At 45.0% G+C, this 18,589-nt stretch overlaps 2 protein-coding genes across 2 annotated transcripts in view; one reads left to right on the forward strand and one right to left on the reverse strand.

Moving 5' to 3' along the window:
* Positions 1-1,108: 1,108 nt before the first annotated feature.
* Positions 1,109-10,107, reverse strand: GINS1 (GINS complex subunit 1). The gene is made up of 7 exons (XM_069954686.1): positions 9,640-10,107; positions 8,193-8,257; positions 5,843-5,941; positions 5,052-5,142; positions 2,907-3,023; positions 2,581-2,655; positions 1,109-1,278 (listed from the first exon to the last, which is right to left on the reverse strand). Exons 1-7 carry the CDS (start codon positions 9,712-9,714, stop codon positions 1,210-1,212), a joined length of 591 nt encoding a protein of 196 aa, XP_069810787.1. The 5' UTR covers positions 9,715-10,107; the 3' UTR covers positions 1,109-1,209.
* ABHD12 (abhydrolase domain containing 12, lysophospholipase) overlaps positions 9,957-18,589 on the forward strand; it is a 68,476-nt gene continuing 59,843 nt past the window's right edge. The window contains exon 1 of the mRNA XM_069954685.1: positions 9,957-10,197. Within this exon, the coding sequence (XP_069810786.1) occupies positions 10,148-10,197 (50 nt within the window). The 5' untranslated portion in view covers positions 9,957-10,147. The remainder of the gene's footprint in view (positions 10,198-18,589) is intronic.

Consider the following 18,589-nt stretch of genomic DNA (forward strand, 5'->3'; position numbering starts at 1 on the left):
GTGGGGGGAAAAGGTTCCAGTGACCACATTGATGACTTATAGTTCAGGCTGTAAGAAAATCATGACAGGCTTCTTTCAACCCAGGTGTGTGTCACTCAGATCCTTAAATTAAATTCACTTTTTCCCTGTTTCCAACTCAATAGCTTCAAGAACATATACCACCCCTTAAAGGCCACTGTTTTAAAAGAATCAATGTTATTTAATTTCCCTGGCAGTAGGTTTAATGTTCTGGTTAATAAATGAATGTATGTATACATGATTGTTAGTAAGTGTATGACTTGGTTGAACTGTGATGCTATCAGGCCTAGCCTCTTAACACACTTTTGTTTCTCTCATCCACCTTTCCTAAAGCCACTAACTTGTTTTCTGCTGGTGTAACCATCACCACCAGCTTTTCACTCCATTTTAGCACAGAGGATTAACAAGACCAAACCACAGATGTGCGATTGGCCTGGGATCTTCCATTGTTCCAAGGTCCATTTCCGATGCTCACTGTAAGCACATTTAGGCACAGTGATCAGACTTCATCCAATATAACCAATGGGCAGCTGGTATATGATCAGGCTAGCCCTGTGTGTCCTCCTACCCTCCAACTATCTAAGGGTGCATTTACGCAGACATTTTCCCATGGAACTAGTAAAGCCAAAGCCAGGAGCAGACTATAAATAGAGAACAGATCATAAAGGAAAGACAGATTTCTCCTCTTTTAAAATCCATTTATGGCTTTGTTTTCACCAACTGCAACAAAATTTGTACGTGTGAACACACCATACCATGGTACCGTCCCTTAGATGATGACAAGTTCTTCCCAGATGTCTTTTCCAAAATGCTGGTTCTGTCTTTTTGGTGAAAAGTTTTATTCCTCAGTAGTGATGTCAATGAGGCGGAAAATACATCAGTTAGCCTCCAAAAGGTATCGCCTGATTTCTTCTCTATTCTACTGATTTCTATGGCTAACACGTTACAACAATACATCTGACATAAGAGCTACTTTGCATATACTCCTACTCAGAATTCCCAGTAAAGCATGAGAGAAAGCCACAACACATCCTTATGACATTTTCCTCAAGTAGAAACATTAGCCCTTTGGTACCATAAAAGACGGAAAAACATATACAAATTGTTTTAATCAAAGTAGAAATCCATATTTACATGTTACTATACACATAAAAGAAATCCATGCGTTCCACAAATCCAGAATGAGCCAGCTTATGACAACACATGCTCCAAAACGCCTTGCCGAATCAGCTGTTCACATTTCCATCTGGGTAAGAAATGCTGGAAGATAAAATGCAGGGACTTAAATTGAGGAGAGTCATGTGTGACAAGTATTGAAGAGTGTATTTAACTACCCGCAGCTGGAGAAGTTGGATGCTGTCCTAGGGAATCCTGGAAGACATGAATACAGCCATAGGCTGTATCCACATTTTCCTGGCAGCCCTTGGGGCGGCATCCAGTTTCTCCAGCCATGGGCAGCGTTTGGGTCTGGAGAATGTTGCTGAATTCGAACAGTTTGGCAAGTCCGCACAACATTAATCATCACCAGTGACAAGCTTAGAGGCTACAGGCTGTGAACTTAAGAGAGGATATCCTTGCCATTCTTGTCAGGCTAAGACCTGAAAAAGTCTCATGAACACAATGTGTGTGTCCTTAAAGGGGTTGTGCGGTGCTACACATTTATTCACTAAATAACACACATTACATTACAACTTTGTAATGTGTGTTATTTAAGTGAATCGCCCCCCTTCCCCGTGTTCCCCACCCCCACCCCGGAAGTGTGGTGCATTATACTCACCGAACTACTGTCGACCCCGGTCGTCATCTTGAGACAATGACGTAATCTTGAGGAGGCCGGCTGGACCGCTCCAGCAGTCCCTCATGCTGGCCCCCCTTTGACGCGTCATCAGCTGCTCAGCTGTCATTGGCTGAGCATAACTATGAGCATAACTATGCTCAGCCAATCGTGGCTGAGCAGCTGATGGCGCGCCAGAGGGGGGAGGCGGCATGAGGGACAGCTGGAGGGGGCTCAACAGTAATTCGGTGAGTATAATGCACCACACTTCCGGGGTGGTGGGGGGGAACACGGGGAAGGGGGCCATTCACTTAAATAACACACATTACAAAGTTAGCACCGCACCTACCCCTTTAAGATATGCCAACATTATTTTAAATTAAAAAACATAATAAACTAATGGACTAGCATGGAGAGGAAACCCCACCCCCATTGTAAAAGAAGTCTCCTGACAACAAAGAATGAAAAACAGATACAGCCTATAGCTTTATTCATGTTTCCAGAAAGCCTAAGGAGTTTCAAGCCACCGGGAGTCACACGCCGAGCATTCAGGTCCGGCAAGTTCGCTGATCAATACTGAAGGTGTATGGACACTCCTTAAAATCTTGGATTCCTATTGTGTACCACCACTATATTCCCACATTAGACATTACCATGGTAGTTTTATGCTAACAGTTTCATTCTAGACCCGTTCATGTAGCCTAGTAGATAGAGATAGGTCGGTCATCAGCTTTTGTGTACTAACATAAAAATGCAGCATCAGTCAGAAGAAACCTGATCCTACTTACCTGGCTGTTTTTCTTCAGAAGGATAGTTGTTCCATCATCAATCTCAAATTCACCATAATCTCTCAAACATCGCACCTGAAACATGAATAGATGTTTTTAGGACTTCTTTGCCACTAGAAAGGAGTCCGCATTTAGATTACACCATATGCAACACCTGTCCTAAGGTTGCATATGGTATTACAACTCAACTACATTCACTTTAGGACAAGAGTGGTGCAGTTTGTGGAAGAAAGCAGCCATGTTTTTCTAGTTTTGGATAACCCCCTTTAATGTAGTTGAGTTACACTAGAAATAAGAAAGAATTATTAACATGCATTTGCCCTTACCTCAATGTACAGACTTTTGGGGGGCTTCATGTCTTGTGTAATGTCTAGTCCTTCTTCACCTCCTAGAGACCTCATGTACGTAGCCAAGGATTTTTTGTACTGATTAAACCAATCGGTCTAAAGGGGGGGAAAAATTTTATTGAAACCTGGAGTGGCAGAGGTTAGGGTCCTTTTACACATACAGATAAATTGCTTAAGAGATTGTTTTGAGAACCACAAGCGATGATTTTATTTTCTCTTTTAAATGATAGGCATTTAGACAAGGAGATAAAACTATATGAAAAGTTTTCTTTGTAAATCCAACGCTATGAATAGTTGTTTATGTGAGTGATTACACGGAAAGATACTAATCATGAGAACGGGCGAGGAGAGAACCGCAGGGCGTCCTCTCCCCGCTCTGAGTTAAAAAAAAAAAAAGTAAATAAAATAATCGGGCTCCACAGAGCTCCATTATAAGTCTTTTTTTTTTTTTTTTTTTTTTTTACTCAGAGCGGACAGTGGATGCACTGCAGCATGTCTTCTCCCCGCTCGTTCTTCTGATAGGTCGGGGTCTGAACACTCAGAGACATGTTAAAAGTTTATCGGTCCGGGTCTATGATATGTCAAAAGTTTTCTGTAACGACACAGACACCTTTAAAGTGTCAATGATTTTTTTGCATGATAATCACCCTGTGTAAAAGGCCTATAAGGCTGAATTCACACCTCTAACACAGCTGCAGATGGGAACCATATACTTAATAACTAATGGTGCGTTTACACAGGCAGATTTATCGGACAGATTTTTGAAGCCAAAGCCAGGAACAGACCATAAACAAGGAACGGGTCATAAGGGAAAGACTGAGATTTCTCCTCTTTTCAAATTCATTCCTGGTTTTGGCTTCCAAAATCTGTCAGATAAATCTGCCTGCATAAAAAACAGACTGATCAATACAAAAACAAAGAAGATGGATAGTAGATTAGATCACACAGAAATAAAACAATCCATCAACCCACACTATCCAGGAACAGGTTGCTACTATAAGCTTTTGTCTAAAAGCCATATTAAACAGCTGTACCCACAGGGTAAGCGGGCACCAATCAACTAGGTTAGTACTCGCTTACAAAGCCTATGAAACAGCTCAATAATCATGTGGGCAGGGCTGCATGGACTAAGGAGAAGGCCGATGCCCAACATTCTTTTTCAAAAGAGCCGGGGAGGAGGTGGCTAAACATAACTACATGCACCTACGTCCCCAGTTCCAGTGCTGGGGTCCGCTGTCGGCCTCAGATGCTGACTGGCTGAGCGGAGCAGACACGTCACAACCTGGGTCCACACTCAGACCAGGAAGCGGCCGGAGAACCAGGAACTGGAGGGGACGACAAAAATGTTGGGTGCTGGACTTCTCCTTTAAAGGGGTACTCTGGTGTTGGTAAAGTTATTATAGTGCTGCGGGTATATAGAAAATAATAAAGATGTTATACTTACCCTCTCCACGAGCCCCCGGTGTCCTCCTACTCTCTGTTCCCCCGCTGACCGCAGCCACAGACAAACCCGTCTCTGCAGTGATAGCCCACTCAGCCAATTTCTGGTAGAAATGGGACAGTGCCATGGCCAGCGATTGGCTGACCTGGCTGTCCATGAGCAGGGAACCCGGAAACACCACAGAAGGGCATGGGGGGAGTGCAGACAGAATGGCCTCTTTATTATTTTTTATATTATTTTATATTGTTATTTATATAACATTAGCACTATATCTGAAGTTCTACAATGCTATGGCATGCCCTTCTTGCAGCGTAATAAAAAAAATCAACTACGAGAATGGAGTACAATAGACTTTAATGGTAATCAGCATTGCAGTGTGAGACCTGCTGCGATACTGTACGTGTGAAACTTGCCACACATGAGTAAAGAACCCAACCGTATCACCAGAAACTGGTGATTTCACATGCATTTGACTGTGTCAACTATGCCGACTGTTGAGGGACCAGTCATGTTGTATCCCTTATTCCTACTAGAAATAAGCTGCTGCCAGAACCCACTGAAATAAATATTAGCTGAGCTTTTAGGTTTACAATGGAGTCAACAGAGACAGTAGTCGGTCACATCTCATCTGGCTATAGAATTCATGTGTTGATGGCAAAAGATGGTATAAACATGAAGCGTACCTCTTCTGCAGACATATGGAACCTCAAAGCATTGGGCAGGACACTGCCATATTCCCATCTAAGAGCACGGATCCGCAGCATACGGTCATACCTGGAAGTAGTCACAAAGTGCATGTATGAATTACACTGGTTATACGGAACCTCTGCATGTCCATACCAAGTTACGTATAAAACAAACTTATGTATAGTAAAATTAAGAGCATGTATTCTCTTTTCTCCCAATAGATGGATTCTTTCTGGTGGGATCAGCTCCATTTTGGGAACAAATATACGGCCCAGTGAACAAAGTCCAAATACCTAAACAGGAGCTTTGGTTTAAGATTTTGTTCAGAACCAAAACATATAAAAGCAAACTCAGTAAAGGCCGTCCATGGGAAAGACTGGTTAGCGGCATCTCCTTATATACTCTGAACTGTAATGAACTGTTTCACTTGATATAACATCCTATGGCATATTTGCTGATTTTTACCCAGAGCATTTAGAAGTAATGGACAATGGTCTCTAGGCTATGAATGTCCATAAGCAGAACGGATCCCAGGGCAAGGTTACCCAGGACTCATGACAAGTCACATTAAACTGTTTTCTCCCAAATGCCCTGTTATGGGGAGTTATGAACAGAACAGAATACGGTTCATTTAAAGAAATTTCTTTCTACTTATTCTACAATCACAGAAATATTACTCCGTTTCCATCCCTTACATTCACTTCTACAGGAGTTTTGGAGACAGTAGAAAACAGCAAGCTTTATTTATACCAACCCTCAATCCTTAGGCAACTTGTGTACAACTTACAGATAGGCAACAATGCATCGTCGGTTCCGTAGAAGACAGCAATGGCGAAATTTAATTGTTGGTATCAATTCACTGCGGTTTTCGGTCTTTGCTTCATTACTGGGGAAAGGAAAAAAAAAAATATCAGACCTCAATCCAATCTGAACAGTCTTGTTTGTCAGCGCTTGATCAGAGTGGGGGTCCAGGAACTGCTTAAACAGGCCTGCAGTTCCAGACATGAATGTTGGTGACAGCAGAGTGGCCTGTGTTGTGGGAAATGAGTGGTAGATTAAGAAAAAAAAAAAAAAAGTATATATTGATTTTAATGAAGTTACATTACAATATAATATAACTTTATAAAAGCAATGTATTATAATAATAAAAAAAAACTAGAGTACCCCCTTTAACAAAGCTTTTGCACAGTTTTGACTTTTTTTGGCCGATTAGTTAAACAAAAATAATATACTTTTCAATGTTATACTTAAAGTGTACATGTCGCAAGCAAAAAAAAAAATTTGACATGTCAAAAGTTCTGATCGGTTAGGGTCTAAATGTTCAGACCAGATCTAGAGAACAAGCGGAGAGACAACTGTGCTACTGTGCCCTGTGTCGGTGAGCTGGGCAGCTCCATACACTTACATTATGAGGCTGTCCTGGTCATGTGACACAGAGCAGGGAGACAACGCGCTGCACAAGGACTTCTGCCAGCTTCAGACTGCAACAGTTCAAGAGAACCACTGTGCTGCAGTGCGTTCCTCTCCCAGCGCTGTGTGAACATGACCGTTCCACACACTTACAATATGAAGCTGTCCAGGTCAGCCGGGAGAGAATGCGCTGCACACAGACTTCTCCTGTGAGGTCTGTGACACGTACATCAAAAGGTTTCTCTAATAAATTAAGCCATTAAAGGGGTACTCCTGCTTTAATCCTTCCGTTTATCATATGAAGTTACCTTACACTTGAGTGTTTCACTGTAACTGGGGCTGCTGCAATGGAAGTCTACAGTGACTATTAACACTGTACGGTTACTTTTAGAAAAGCAGACCAGTGCCTGACATAAGCATCGATCTAGAAGAGAAGGATTCACCAGTCGGGAGCCCCAAGCAGCGTCCATGCACTTGGTGTTTCAAAATGCTGAGCTGCCTTCAGATACATAATTGCAATTGCATATGCTGCGTTTACACGGAATGATTATCGTTCGAATTTTCGCAATAACCATCGCATTTGAGCGATAATCGGCTCGTGTAAACACAGCAAACGATCAAGTGTCGAGCGAGAAATCATTCTATTTGATCTTTCAACATGTTCTCAAATCGTCGTGGGTCGTTCTCTTAAGATTCTCATATCGCTTTGTGTAAACAGTCCTACACCGATTCACCCTGTGTGTGAGATGGGTTTAATCGATCTTAAAACGATCGCAATAAGGATTTTTCCAAACGATATATCTATCTTTCGGTCTAAACGCTGATTGTTATAAAAAAAACACATTGTTATTCCGAAATCGTTAATCGTTCAATTGGGCGAATTATTGCTCCGTGTAAACACAGCATTAATCTAGTAGATCAGATCTCATTTAAAGGGAACCTGTCACCTGTTTCATGCTGGGGCAGCATGGGGTGTATGGTAGGAGAGGTGTTACTTAGTGATGGCTCATTATCCTGGTCACAGCACCAGTGCTAAATTTTTTTACGGGTAAGGCGGCCCTGCTATAATTGTCAGTAACAGGCTTACACAGGGAGATGTCTAGCCAATTAGCGATTGTTAGGCCTGCACAAAAGATGCTATAAGTCAACGAATGAACATTTGCTTGTTTTGTTGGAGTGTTGGATATTATACAGGACAATAATCAGCCTCCGATTACTAGGATCCTGGTGATCACATGACCACGGGGACAGTGAGGGGCACTGACACCATTGCTGTCCCTATACAAAATGTAGTACTACAGAAAAACACCTCTGTCTTCTCTGACAGTCATCTGTAAGGGCGGGTTCACACAACGTAATTCTCGCGGACAATGTCCGCGGAATTCCGTCAGCTGTCCGCCCGCACATCTGGGTGCCTTTCCGCCAGCCCCATATACACCATTCTATGGGCCGGCGTATTCCGCTATACGCTGAAAGAAGTGACATGTCACTTCTTTTAGTGGATCGCGGAATACGCCGGCCCATAGAATGGTGTCTATAGGGCCGGTGGAAAAGCGCGTGCCCGTGCGGGCGGACAGCTGACGGAATTCCGCGGACGTTGTCCGCGAGAATTCCGTAGTGTGAACCCACCCTAACATTGAAAGGCCATCCAGCTGTTTGACACACCCATGGCAGCCAGATCTACACTGTGAACAGGGTCTAACCTGCAGCGTAGTGTCAGTACTTACACATCTCCTTGGTTCTGCTCGTACAAAGCTTTCATCTCTTCCAGAACCTGTCTGATTCCATCCTCCTACAAACACAGAAAGATTTAGTTAATTACTTTGTGCGACTTCAATGGCGTTCTCTCTCTCTCTCAGTTTAAGCCATTAAAGGGGTACTCCAGCGAAAATGTTTTTCTTTCAAACCAACTGGTTTCAGAAACTTATATAGATTTGGAGTTTACTTCTATTTAAAAATCTCAAGTCTTCCCATACTTATCATTTGCTGCATGCCCTGCAGGAAATGTTTTCTTTTCAGTCTGTGCTCTCTGCTGACATCTCTGTCTCAGACAGGAACTGTCCAGAGAAGTACAGGTTTTCTATGTGGATTTTCTGCTGCTTTGGACAGTTCCTGTCTTGGACAGAGGTGGCAGCAGAGCGCACTGTGTCAGACTGAAAAGAAACCAACATTACCTGCAGGACATACAGCAGCTGATAAGTACTGGAAGGCTTAATAGTTTTCAAAAGAATTAAATTAGAGATCTATATGACTTTCTGAAACCAGATGAATGGAAAGAAAAAGATTTTCACCCCTTTAAGATTAGACTACCTGGGAATCCCAGCACTCCTACCAATGAGCTTTTTAAAGGGGTCTTCATGGTGCTTGACTGATCATGTGACCTCTTCAATGTTCACCAGTCACAACAGTACTGCAGGTGCAAGGTAATGCGGCTTTTAAGCCAACAGATTAGGCCAAGGAGAAGTATTAGACATAATGCCCACTCATTTTGTTCTTGAAGAGGTAAGCCACTGGCATAGCTGTCTGGCAATGGCTTATCCAGTCTCTACATTTATAACACATGAACACTCAACCGCACCATGTGTGACTGTGTTCATGGAGATCTGGCGAGATGGCCGCCATTCAGCCGCCATACGTATCAGATGTGTATGGGCACGGCGGGAACAAGAGCACCATAAAGAACAATTGTTTACATAACTGAATTTACAGCAGTTTCCTTTACTGCAGCTATCCATAAAGTCTGATAATCTGACACTGTATAAGGTCACCTGATATCGGGAGTCCAGTGGGCGGTTCTAATTAACGCTTATGCCCACTCAGAACACTGTCAATCACTGATTAGGACCGCCCACTGGACTCCTAGTGCCTGTAAGGCAGATTCTGGACAATAACTGACAGGTGTTGTACTGAATCTTTTCCCATAGAACTATAGGTCAGTGTGCTCTATTACATGACACCTGCAGAAAGGAATGCGTTTTCAATGTGAAAAGTCGCCTTTAGAAGTGGTGTGTGAACAAGCCTTAAGAATTTATATCACATTCCATAAGTGAGGGCCTGTAGCATAATAATGGGGGCCATGATGCCACAAGACACAGCTAGTAGTCCAGACTACATCTATAGGAGAACTACAAGTCTCAGCACCATGTCTTCCTCCATCTTTCCCCAGTGACTCACGTTAAAGGCGGGCAGTTGTCCGTCTGAGGCCCGCTGCAGCTCCCGGATCAGCTCTATGGCTTTCTCACAGAACATCTTAGCCCCTATAGCAGCCCACGGTTATGTTATAAGACCCGCCAGACGGCTGACATACAGAGTCACACTGCGCAGCCGCACACGGCCTCTATGAGCCGCGTCAGACATGTTTACTTCTGGCAAACCTCCAAGCAGCACTAAAACGTCCAGCAATATAACTGTATAATGTCTGCCCTTCTTGTCACAGAAGATACGATACAGTACAGTATTGGTATTCCGTTTTATCAAAACGGCTAGCGATTTAACCCTCCGGCTATTGTTTGCCCTCAACAAATATGGCCGCGCCGAGTTCCCTAAAAAGCCAGAAGTAGACCAAAACTGTCAGGGACGCTGGTGAAATTGGCGCCAAGGATCAGCTGGCCAATGAGGGAGCGCTTTCGCCCACGGCTACTGACTACGGTAGCTGAGGAGGGACAATCTTCATCTAAGGTTTATGATCGCCCTGGAGGAACTCATGCGTAGCTGGTGGCCACGGGGCCGCAGGTGAGTCCCCCGTATACACACAGCGGTTATATGTGCCGCAGCTGACAGCGGGGGGTGCAGGACACCTGTGTCTGGTGAAGACGCATAATGACGTCATCTGGGGGCAGTGATGTCAGTCTGTCAGCCCCATTATATTTACTGTGAAGCTGCTAAAGCCTCTTGTGTTATGACAGACCTGATAAAAGGGGCTGGCTGGCTGGCCGGCTCTGTGATTGGAGCACTGTGGCTGTGTTATGGGGGCGCAGTGTGATTGGAGCACTGTGTGGCTGTGTTATGGGGGCGCAGTGTGATTGGAGCACTGTGTGGCTGTGTTATGGGGGCGCAGTGTGATTGGAGCACTGTGTGGCTGTGTTATGGGGGCACAGTGTGATTGGAGCGCTGTGTTATGGGGGCGCAGTGTGATTGGAGCACTGTGTGGCTGTGTTATGGGGGCACAGTGTGATTGGAGCACTGTGTGGCTGTGTTATGGGGCACTGTGTGATTGGAGCACTGTGTGGCTGTGTTATGGGGCGCAGTGTGATTGGAGCACTGTGTGGCTGTGTTATGGGGCGCAGTGTGATTGGAGCACTGTGTGGCTGTGTTATGGGGCACTGTGTGGCAGTTATATGGGGCGCAGTCTGATTGGAGCACTGTGTGGCTGTGTTATAGGGGCGCAGTGTGATTGGAGCACTGTGGCTGTGTTATGGGGGCACAGTGTGATTGGAGCACTGTGTGGCTGTGTTATGGGGCACTGTGTGATTGGAGCACTGTGTGGCTGTGTTATGGGGGCGCAGTGTGATTGGAGCACTGTGTGGCTGTGTTATGGGGCGCAGTGTGATTGGAGCACTGTGTGGCTGTGTTATGGGGCACTGTGTGGCAGTTATATGGGGCGCAGTCTGATTGGAGCACTGTGTGGCTGTGTTATAGGGGCGCAGTGTGATTGGAGCACTGTGGCTGTGTTATGGGGGCACAGTGTGATTGGAGCACTGTGTGGCTGTGTTATGGGGCACTGTGTGATTGGAGCACTGTGTGGCTGTGTTATGGGGGCGCAGTGTGATTGGAGCACTGTGTGGCTGTGTTATGGGGCACTGTGTGATTGGAGCACTGTGTGGCTGTGTTATGGGGCACTGTGTGGCTGTGTTATTGGGGCACTGTGTGATTGGAGCACTGTGTGGCTGTGTTATGGGGGCGCAGTGTGATTGGAGCACTGTGTGGCTGTGTTATGGGGCACTGTGTGGGAGTTATATGGGGCGCAGTGTGATTGGAGCACTGTGTGGCTGTGTTATAGGGGCGCAGTGTGATTGGAGCACTGTGGCTGTGTTATGGGGGCACAGTGTGATTGGAGCACTGTGTGGCTGTGTTATGGGGCACTGTGTGATTGGAGCACTGTGTGGCTGTGTTATGGGGGCGCAGTGTGATTGGAGCACTGTGTGGCTGTGTTATGGGGCACTGTGTGATTGGAGCACTGTGTGGCTGTGTTATGGGGCACTGTGTGGCTGTGTTATTGGGGCACTGTGTGATTGGAGCACTGTGTGGCTGTGTTATGGGGGCACTGTGTGATTGGAGCACTGTGTGGCTGTGTTATGGGGGCGCAGTGTGATTGGAGCACTGTGTGGCTGTGTTATGGGGGCGCAGTGTGATTGGAGCACTGTGTGGCTGTGTTATGGGGGCGCAGTGTGATTGGAGCACTGTGTGGCTGTGTTATGGGGGCGCAGTGTGATTGGAGCACTGTGTGGCTGTGTTATGGGGGCGCAGTGTGATTGGAGCACTGTGTGGCTGTGTTATGGGGGCGCAGTGTGATTGGAGCACTGTGTGGCTGTGTTATGGGGGCGCAGTGTGATTGGAGCACTGTGTGGCTGTGTTATGGGGGCGCAGTGTGATTGGAGCACTGTGTGGCTGTGTTATGGGGGCGCAGTGTGATTGGAGCACTGTGTGGCTGTGTTATGGGGGCGCAGTGTGATTGGAGCACTGTGTGGCTGTGTTATGGGGGCGCAGTGTGATTGGAGCACTGTGTGGCTGTGTTATGGGGGCGCAGTGTGATTGGAGCACTGTGTGGCTGTGTTATGGGGGCGCAGTGTGATTGGAGCACTGTGTGGCTGTGTTATGGGGGCGCAGTGTGATTGGAGCACTGTGTGGCTGTGTTATGGGGGCGCAGTGTGATTGGAGCACTGTGTGGCTGTGTTATGGGGGCGCAGTGTGATTGGAGCACTGTGTGGCTGTGTTATGGGGGCACAGTGTTGCTGAAGCACTGTATGACTGTTATGGGGGCACAGTGTGGTTGACTGTGATTGGAGCACTGTATGGCTGTGTTATGGGGGCACTGTGTGATTGGAGCACTGTATGGCTGTGTTATGGGGGCACTGTGATTGGAGCACTGTATGGCTGTGTTATGGGGGCACTGTGTGATTGAAGCACTGTGTGGCAGTTATATGGGGGCGCAGTGTGATTGGAGCACTGTGTGGCTGTGTCATGGGGGTGCAGTGTGATTGGAGAACTGTGTGGCTGTTATGGGGGCATAGTGTGACTGGAGCACTGTATGGCTGTGTTATGGGGGCGCAGTGTGATTGGAGCACTGTGTGGCTGTGTCATGGGGGTGCAGTGTGATTGGAGAACTGTGTGGCTGTTATGGGGGCACAGTGTGACTGGAGCACTGTGTGGCTGTGTTATGGGGGCACAGTGTGACTGGAGCACTGTGTGGCTGTGTTTTGGGGGCACAGTGTGATTGGAGCACTGTGTGGCTGTGTTATGGGGGCACAGTGTGATTGGAGCACTGTGTGGCTGTGTTATGGGGGCACAGTGTGACTGGAGCACTGTGTGGCAGTTATATGGGGCGCAGTGTGATTGGAGCACTGTGTGGCTGTGTTATGGGGGCACAAATTTGCAGCTAAATCCGCTGCAGATCCTATGCCAGTGACTTGCAATGAGGATACACACTCGCAGCGGGATTTAGATCCTGCTGCTAGTATGTGTGTGACCGCCCATTAACCCGCGCCTGCCGAAGCATACTTTACCTCTTCCCCGCTCCGGCTCGCTTCGGCTCCCGGCGTCTTCATTTCCCATTCAGCCAATCAGTGGCTGCGGTGGGACAGTGCACTGATTGGCTGAACAGAAAGTGAAGACTCGGGGGAAGAGGTAAAGTATGCTCCGGCAGGTGCGGGTTAATGGCGCGGTCACATACATACTGGCAGCGGAATGTATGTATCCTAAAAGTCACTGACATAGGATCCGCAGCGGATTTATCTGCAAATTAGCAGCATTGAAACTGCTGCAGATCCGCCCGTGTGAATTAATCCTTGTTCTGTTTTTCCATTGACTTCTATTATTAAAAAGAAAGAGAAAAATTTAAACGCATCCGTGTTTTTTAACGTACATAAAAATAAGGTCAGCTCCGTTTTTTTGTGTATGTTAAAAAAAAACTGATGCATTTTGATCTTTTTCTATAATGGAAGTCAATGGAACAACGGATCAAAATGGATGCACACAAATGCAAAAACGGATGAAAATAACGGATTGCAAAAACGCAGGCCCCTGCAAAATTGTTTTTGATCCTGGTTGGCATTACTGTACCGTAATTTTTTCAAGCATTATTACTGTATCAATCCCACAGTGAGTTGGATACATTGATAACTTTTATTGGCTGAATAAAATCTGCAACTACCAGGCTGAGTTCACACAGTGGGGTTATTTTGTCTTTTACCTGGATTTTGAAGGTCAGGATTAAAAAAAAAAAATAAATCCATTTCTGTAGCTTCAGTAACTTAAAAACTGCAGTCACTTATTCTCTCGAAACCTCCACAATGTGAACCCAGCCTAAACTACAGTACCTGAATGTTGGCTTTGCAATATACTTTTGGAAGGAAGGTGGCAGTAGAGTTGCACATTTATCCTATGTCCATACGGTATTACTATTGGGTATATGCAGCACTAGGGCACGCTTCATTTGTGTGGTACAGATTATCCGTATATGCAGCGTTTTTACTGGTGCGATTCGCAGCAGATTAGATCTAAATAACTGAACACAGCATCAAATCTGTACCAACAAATCTGCTGCGTATTTGTTGCGTATCTGCTGCGTATACGGTGTGTGGGTTTATACCCTAAAAGTTCCCTGATGGATTGGACTTTAGGACCACGTCCCCACTCTTTTAGTTTTACTTTTGTTTTTTTTAGGCTTTACTTGTGTTTTCAAGGAAATAGCTATCTGCCACTAAAGTCACTGCAATAGTAACAGCTGTTCCCACAGTGTTCAGTGACAATTCTTTCATCATAGTGCACCTATTAGTATTAGTGCCCCCATTATTATTAGTGCTCCTCTTTGATACACCCACAAACAATAGATGCGTAGTGCAGTGTATAGTTCATTGTTTTAAACCCACTTGGACACTGCCATTGTTGGATCTTTGGATTAAGTTGACAGAGTTGTTTGAATCCGTGCCCGAATGTTGCCTGGGTCCATCTAGTCTTGAAGCATAGCGCCATCTCTGACTTTTTTCCTCCCCTCTCTATTTACCATCTCTCCTTGCTCTCTTCTCAGCTGACCATTGTCTCTCACTTCACGCTTTGTTCTCTCTCTCTGTCATCTTTCTTTGCTCTCTTCCAAGCTGTGCGCCATCTCTCACTTCACGCTCTTTGTTCTCTCTCTTTTCGCCATCTCTCATTGCTCTCTTCTCGGACGACTGCCATCTCTCCTCGCTCTCTTCTCGGACGACCGCCGTCTCTCCTCGCTCTCTTCTTGGACGACCGCCGTCTCTCCTCGCCTTCCTCTCGGATGACCGCCGTCTCTCCTCGCTCTCCTCTCGGACGACCGCCGTCTCTCCTCGCTCTTCTCGGGCGACCGCCATCTCTCCTCGCTCTTCTCTCGGACGACCACCGTCTCTCCTCGCTCAGCACCATTTTTTCTCGCCCACTTCTCAGTAGACTGTTTGTTCTCGCTTTCTCAGATTTGTTATAGTGCTTTGTTGGGGTCTCGGCATCCTGATCTCCCTTCCCCACCCCTAATCAAAACTTCATTAAAATGACTGGCAGACTATTATCAGTGGCTTCCATTTTATCTGGACTCTTTCTAGCTGTAGCTATTCTCTAATGTAAACCATCTGGTGATATATATCTTATATATTTAACTCGATGATATATAATACATTGCATCACAACAATGTAGCCCCGGGGGTCATCTGGTGCGTGTACATTAGATATTGGCCTTAGGTCCATTAAACAATTAAAAGCCGGATAATTCTCATTGGCCCTGGAGAGGATTTGTCAAACACTTGAGTTAATAGACCGATAAATACAAGATTAAAAGTCAAGATGGCTGACCAAAGACACCATGAAGCCTAATCTCCTCCTCAATGACATGTCAGGATATTATTATGCTATAACACTAAACTTTCCGCAGGTTTATGTAATGTCGGTTACACTTTAAGGTGAATAATCGTTCGTATAGATTTCCTATAGGGCACATTCCATAGTGTGTACAGAATAGACTGTTTCTTAGTGTATTGGTCTCCATGCACTTGTATCCTCCCAGCTCTGCAGGAGACACATAGTGGATGATCAGATGTTTCCTTTGCTGTAGCGTGATCGATGGAAGATTTGCAGAAAATCGAACGCCTTCAACAAACTTTGCATAAATCGTTAGTAAAAGCAAATGTAGGAGAATTTGTACGATGTATGAGAGAAAATGCCTGTTACTCCTCTTCTAAGAAAGCGATTTGCAGTCGGCAGCGGATGATTTTAGGTCTGGGCCTAAAGAAACGGTCAACCGATGATCGTTTCATCGGCTGATCGTTCTATTACACGAAGCGATAATCGTCCGAATCGGGCTGATTATCGCTCCGCATAACAGGGCGCTTAGAATCCTTTTAGACCTATACACTTGCAACGCCTATACAAGGCACAATCAATCACCCGGCTGGCCGCCATGATTGACTGATTATCGGCTAAATCAGGGTTCCTAGGAACCCTTGTGAGCTATAATTGGCCATTTGGAAAGGGACGTTACGTGTCAGTGTCACTTAAAAAACTTGGCACGTCAAAAGTTTTAATCAGTCTGCGTGTTTAGACCCCTACAGATTACTAGAAAAAGGTGAGAGAAGAGCATGGAGAAGCACTTCTCTTCCTGTCTCACTGTACTAAAGGGCTCCATAGACTTACTATGGAATCTGTCTTATGCAGTGAGCCTGGGAGAGAAGTGATAAGCAGCGCTCTTCTTCTGCCTTCTAGTGATTTAGGACCCTGACTGATCAAAATTTTTGATATGTCTCTTTGATGTTTGAAGAATTTTTTAAAGTGACAGTAGAAAAGAAGGGTAGAAAAAGATGGTGGAGGACAGCGCCTCATATGATATTGTAGATGACAATGTGTCCTATAGGTATAAGCTTCTCACCTTGCAGCCCATTGGGCCTTGTCTCTCCAAATGAATGGGGTACAGTGGTCCAGGAAAGGTTGCCAACCGTCAGGGTCAGTGTCCCGGATACTGCCAAATTATAGCAGGCCAGTCTATTAAAATACCAGAAAAACTAAAAATCCAGATGTAAGGAGAGGATTTGTGTCCTAAAAGGCATTATCCATTTACACATTGTCTGCTTGCTTATATTCTCATAATAAAAGCAACTACCTGAAGCAATTTGCTGCTGAAATCTGGAGTTTTATTCTTGGCACCACTGTACTGTGGCACCACTGTATTTTTCCTGGTATTTTAAAGTGACAGTCACACATTAAGGCTGGGTTCACACTACGTATATTTCAGTCAGTATTGTGGTCCTCATATTGCAACCAAAACCAGGAGTGGATTGAAAACACAGAAAGGCTCCGTCCACACAATGGTGAAATTGAGTGGATGGCCGCCATATAACAGTAAATAACGGCCATTATTTCAATATAACAGCCGTTGTTCTAAAATAACAGCAAATATTTGCCATTAAATGGCGGCCATCCACTCAATTTCAACATTGTGTGAACAGATCCTTTCTGTGTTTTTAATCCACTCCTGGTTTTGGTTGCAATATGAGGACCACAATACTGACTGAAATATACGTAGTGTGAACCCAGCCTAAATATTGTTTATGTTTTTAACATCACTATGCTTCCAGGTTTGGGATTTTGATTTCACAGGGCCACCCAGATGGTGGGCCAGTTTATATTGAGGAATCAGCGCTAAATTTCAGCGCTGATTCCTCACTGAAATTTCCGCCTGAAAATATAGTGCAGAGCCAAATTCCATTGAGTTCAATGGAATTTGCACTCTGCAGTTCACACAACGTAATTTTCCGTGGTGGATCCGCTTTCTGCAAGAAGAATTGATGTGTCAATTCTTCTGGCGGATTCCGCTGGGTGAATCCCATTAAAATGAATTGAGCAGTAAGTTTCTGCTCTGAAATGCTCATGGAAATTCAGCAAGGAATTGGAAAAAATGAATGAATTTGATTTAATGAAAAATGAATTTAATAATTGTAACATTTTGCCTTGTTTTTTTCTGTACTATAAACTAGCTGCTGCGAATGTTAGGAAAGTCACCGGCACTACTCCGGACAAGATCTGGACCTTAGATCGTTGGTCTAGGACTTGTAGCAACTCCTCGCGTCGGGGTGCATTTCAAAAATCAGATATAGCGATAGCAAGTATAATAGAAGAAAGCTGAAAGCACTCACCGCTCTGATGCAAGGTGTCTTTATTTCATGGTGGATTAAAACATGGACATAAGTCCTGCAGGACGGCAGATGCTAACTCCTACACAAACAACTTTCTCATGACGGCCATTTCGCGCGCATGCGCGCTTCGTCAGATGAACGCCCTTCCTGCAGGTCTCGGGACAAATACCCGGGATGACGTATGCGGGTGGGCGTATCACAAAAAAGGGTAATTCAACCTTTATACATAAAAACATTTAAAATCATTGTAAGCTATATTCTATGTCTGTGACTATAGGTTGTGAAATGGTATAAATCTATATAAACATTCCCAGCTCTATCCTCTCATTAAGACCGCTGTTCCCTTGCGCTCCTGTTGCCAATATTAAACGTGCTTCAATTTTTAATAATTCAGTATTACTATCTCGTCCTGCCTTATTATGAACTCTTCTGAGCCCTATAAATTTAAGGCAGGTAGTGTCGGCATTGTGTTGTTGGTTAACGTGTTCAATGATTCTCATTGTGCTTTTTTTGTTTTTTATTGCATAAACGTGTTCGTAAAATCTGCGGTGTAGTGGTCGTAGGGTCTTCCCTATATAGAAGAGCCCGCAAATACATGTAATGGCGTACACTACGCCTTTTGTTCTGCAACAAATAAACTCGTTGATGTCGCATTGTATGCCTCCTAAAGGGATTGTTTTTGCAGTTAGTGCCTGGTCGCACCACGAACAACTACCGCATCTGAACATGCCCCTGGGTGCCGTTGAATTTAGCCAGGTATGTTCTTG

Source organism: Dendropsophus ebraccatus, chromosome 15 (genome assembly GCF_027789765.1).
Source record: "Dendropsophus ebraccatus isolate aDenEbr1 chromosome 15, aDenEbr1.pat, whole genome shotgun sequence".
In the NCBI taxonomy this organism is placed as follows: Eukaryota; Metazoa; Chordata; class Amphibia; order Anura; family Hylidae; genus Dendropsophus; species Dendropsophus ebraccatus.

Bases quoted from the DNA above. Each gene is read 5' to 3' on its own strand.
- GINS1 (XM_069954686.1), bottom strand. From the start codon at position 9,714: ATGTTCTGTGAGAAAGCCATAGAGCTGATCCGGGAGCTGCAGCGGGCC. The intron at 8,258-9,639 runs GTGAGTCACTGG...CTGTGTTTGTAG, and splicing joins GACAACTGCCCGCCTTTAAC to GAGGATGGAATCAGACAGGT. The intron at 1,279-2,580 runs GTAAGTAGGATC...TTTATCTTCCAG, and splicing joins TTCTGAAGAAAAACAGCCAG to CATTTCTTACCCAGATGGAA.